General features: G+C 52.9%; 1 protein-coding gene across 1 annotated transcript in view; it reads right to left on the bottom strand.

Moving 5' to 3' along the window:
• PRDM6 (PR/SET domain 6) overlaps window positions 1-2339 on the bottom strand; it is a 93998-nt gene extending 91659 nt beyond the window's left edge. Inside the window, exons 1-2 of the mRNA XM_073346225.1 lie at window positions 2308-2339; window positions 1027-1546 (exon numbers count right to left, since the gene is read on the bottom strand). Coding sequence (XP_073202326.1) covers window positions 1027-1537 — 511 coding nt within the window. The 5' untranslated portion in view covers window positions 1538-1546; window positions 2308-2339. The remainder of the gene's footprint in view (window positions 1-1026; window positions 1547-2307) is intronic.
• Between the last annotated feature and the right edge of the window lie 245 nt (window positions 2340-2584).

Here is a 2584-nt window from a genome sequence, read left to right as displayed (position 1 = left end):
AAAAGTATTTTAAGAAGCAGTCTTTTGGGAACAACGCAGAAAACATACGAGATAAAGATATGTTCTACTTACATCGAGACGAAATGCACGTTATTGTTAATAAATGTGATGGGTCAATTTGGTCAATACTTCGAGAAAGTATTAACATGTTTTAATTAATATGATCTATTGAGGCCATTGAAGATATATTTAATGTTTATGAATGCTACAAACAGTAGGTGTAAACAACTTCTAAAAATCAACAAGGACTGTTTAATGATTTGGGTCTACCTCCAAAAAATAATTGCGGTGATAACAGGAGTAAGTGCCTATCAAATCCCATGCACAAAATTGGGTTTGACATCCAATCCGGTACAGGACATTTATACTTTTGAAAACAAACGTGTCCTATTAGATTACTATGTCACACTTTTCAATAGAAATAAAAATAAACTACCAAGGTGTGATTGATGTTAACAAGCTCTGAAAGGTAAATGATATTCCAAGGTGAGATATGGGGGGGAGGAAGTTCTCCACAGCCCTTCAAATGAAAACGTTTCCCCTGCCAAGAGCAGCTGAGTAATTGATTGCTTGTAAAAGAGCTAAGAATAACGTCCTGCAAACTTTGGCTTTTCATATAGGAACCAAGTAAGAGAAACGAAAGGAATCACTTCGCAGTGAATTGCTGTGTTGCTTATCTGCATTCTGAATTCATTTCCCTAAGCACTCTCTCAAAAACTTGCTCCCAGAAAAGCTTGTTTTGTAAAGGGCGCCTCCCAGAGAAGGGTCTTCGACAGAAATGGAACCTGGTTCTACCAAGCAATGAGACTAAAACCTGGATCTACCAAGCAATGCGACTAATTGTAATTGGCGGGGAAGAGCAGGACATTTGACGCTTGTCAGCAGGAGAAAGCAGGGAGCAGAGCGAGAGGGTGCAGGGTCAAGGTCGCTGTTACCCAAGCTTGGGCGTGAGCGGGCTGATTTCGGACTCTCTAGGTGTCAGGCTTGCCCTGGGCAGGGAGGGTAGCTGAATGAAGGGGTACATACGGTTGTTGGGGTCACTGGTGTGCTGGTTCAGGGGGATGATCTCCATGCGTTGCTGTCCATACAGGTAATAGTCCAGCTCCTCTGCCGTACATCGAAACCTGGGCGCAGCCCGCTCGCTGCACTTGGCGCCCCCGCCGCACAAGTCTTTGCTCTGCAGGGAGGCCGGGGCTCCGGAGGGGGCCTCGGAGCTCGGTAGCGGCCCAAAGGCGGGAATCTGGGCCACAGAGATCGAGGTCAGCCCGGCCAGGGAAGCGGCGGCGGCGGCGCACGAGGAGGTGGAAGAAGATGGGGTGGACGAAGAGGAGGAAGAGGAAGCGGAGGAGAGAGAGGCTGGGCGCTGGCGGAGGCTGTCAGCCGAGGGATCCGCTCTCTCGGGCGGCGGCGGGAGCTGGGTGAGGGCCCCGCTGCTCTTGAGCTGGCTGCTCTGCGGGAACAGCTGCTGCCAGTGCTGGAGATAGGCGGGATCCACCTTCAGGAAAGCAGATCCGCCTGGGTCGCCGGGCTTCAACATCTCCGCAGCCTGGAGAGCAGGGGAAACGGGAGAGACAGGCGTGAGCTCCTACCTCCGCGCGGTGCCTCCCGCCTGCCCCAAGCCGAGCCCGCCTTCAAACACCGCCTCCCGCGGCGGAGGTGCGGGGGCTGTTTGAAAGAGCCGGCAGAACGAAGTGTCCTGGTTTGGTGTCCGCCGTGTCCCAGCCTTAGCGAGAGAAATCCCCAGTCTAGGGTCAGAGGAGTCCCAGCCTGGCATATGACCGGCTCCTTCTGAAACAGGCAGAGCAGGGAACTTTTCAACGACCGCACCAAACACTAAGTGCTTCTCCGTCAATAAACCACAGTACAGAGCTGCTGGGGTGGGGGTCTGGCATGTACAGCCCCTCACGCCAAGTGTCTGCAAAGCGAGGGGGTGCCACTGGGAGCCACCCCAAAATCGGAAAGACGAGCCAGCCAGCTCGCCATGCCTCCGCAAAGCTCCGCGGCTCACTGTGCCCCCCTGCCTGCTGCAAGGACCTTTCTCCATCTCCCCCACCCCGGTGCATTTTTGCCACCCACAAACAACCCCAAAGTTCACTTTATAGAAAGGCTGAGAGGAAAAACGATTCTGCATTTCGAGGTCTGCATGTATGAGAAAAACAATCGCCCAGGGAACTTGGCACAGTCAGACACAACTGCAGATCGCGGCCTCGGAGGAGGAAGAAACCTCAAACAAACAACGAAACCGCCTTCCACGGCTCCCCTGGGTGTACCCGACCCAGAGCCGGGCATGGCATGGCTCCCCCTTACCTGAGTATTTCTATTGGCTTTACGTGTGTGTCTGTGCTGTGTGTACAGCCCTGGGAGATCACAAGTCGTACGAGGTTTAAGAAGGGAACTTTTTTTGTTATCCCTCGACAACACGAGCTTCCAGGTAGCGGCTGGAAGGGATAAACCTGGTGAGATCCGAGCAGCCGGGCTCCCTCTGCTGTGGCTGAGTATTTCAGGCGCGTCCGGGCTCCTCTCTGGCAGACTCTGCGCTGGACACGTGGGCTTTACGACAGCACAAAATACAGTGTGTGGTGTG

Source organism: Lepidochelys kempii, chromosome 5, assembly GCF_965140265.1.
Source record: "Lepidochelys kempii isolate rLepKem1 chromosome 5, rLepKem1.hap2, whole genome shotgun sequence".
NCBI lineage: Eukaryota > Metazoa > Chordata > Testudines > Cheloniidae > Lepidochelys > Lepidochelys kempii.
The sequence above is the reverse complement of the archived record's forward strand: the minus strand, read 5'-3'. Positions and strand labels throughout refer to the sequence as shown.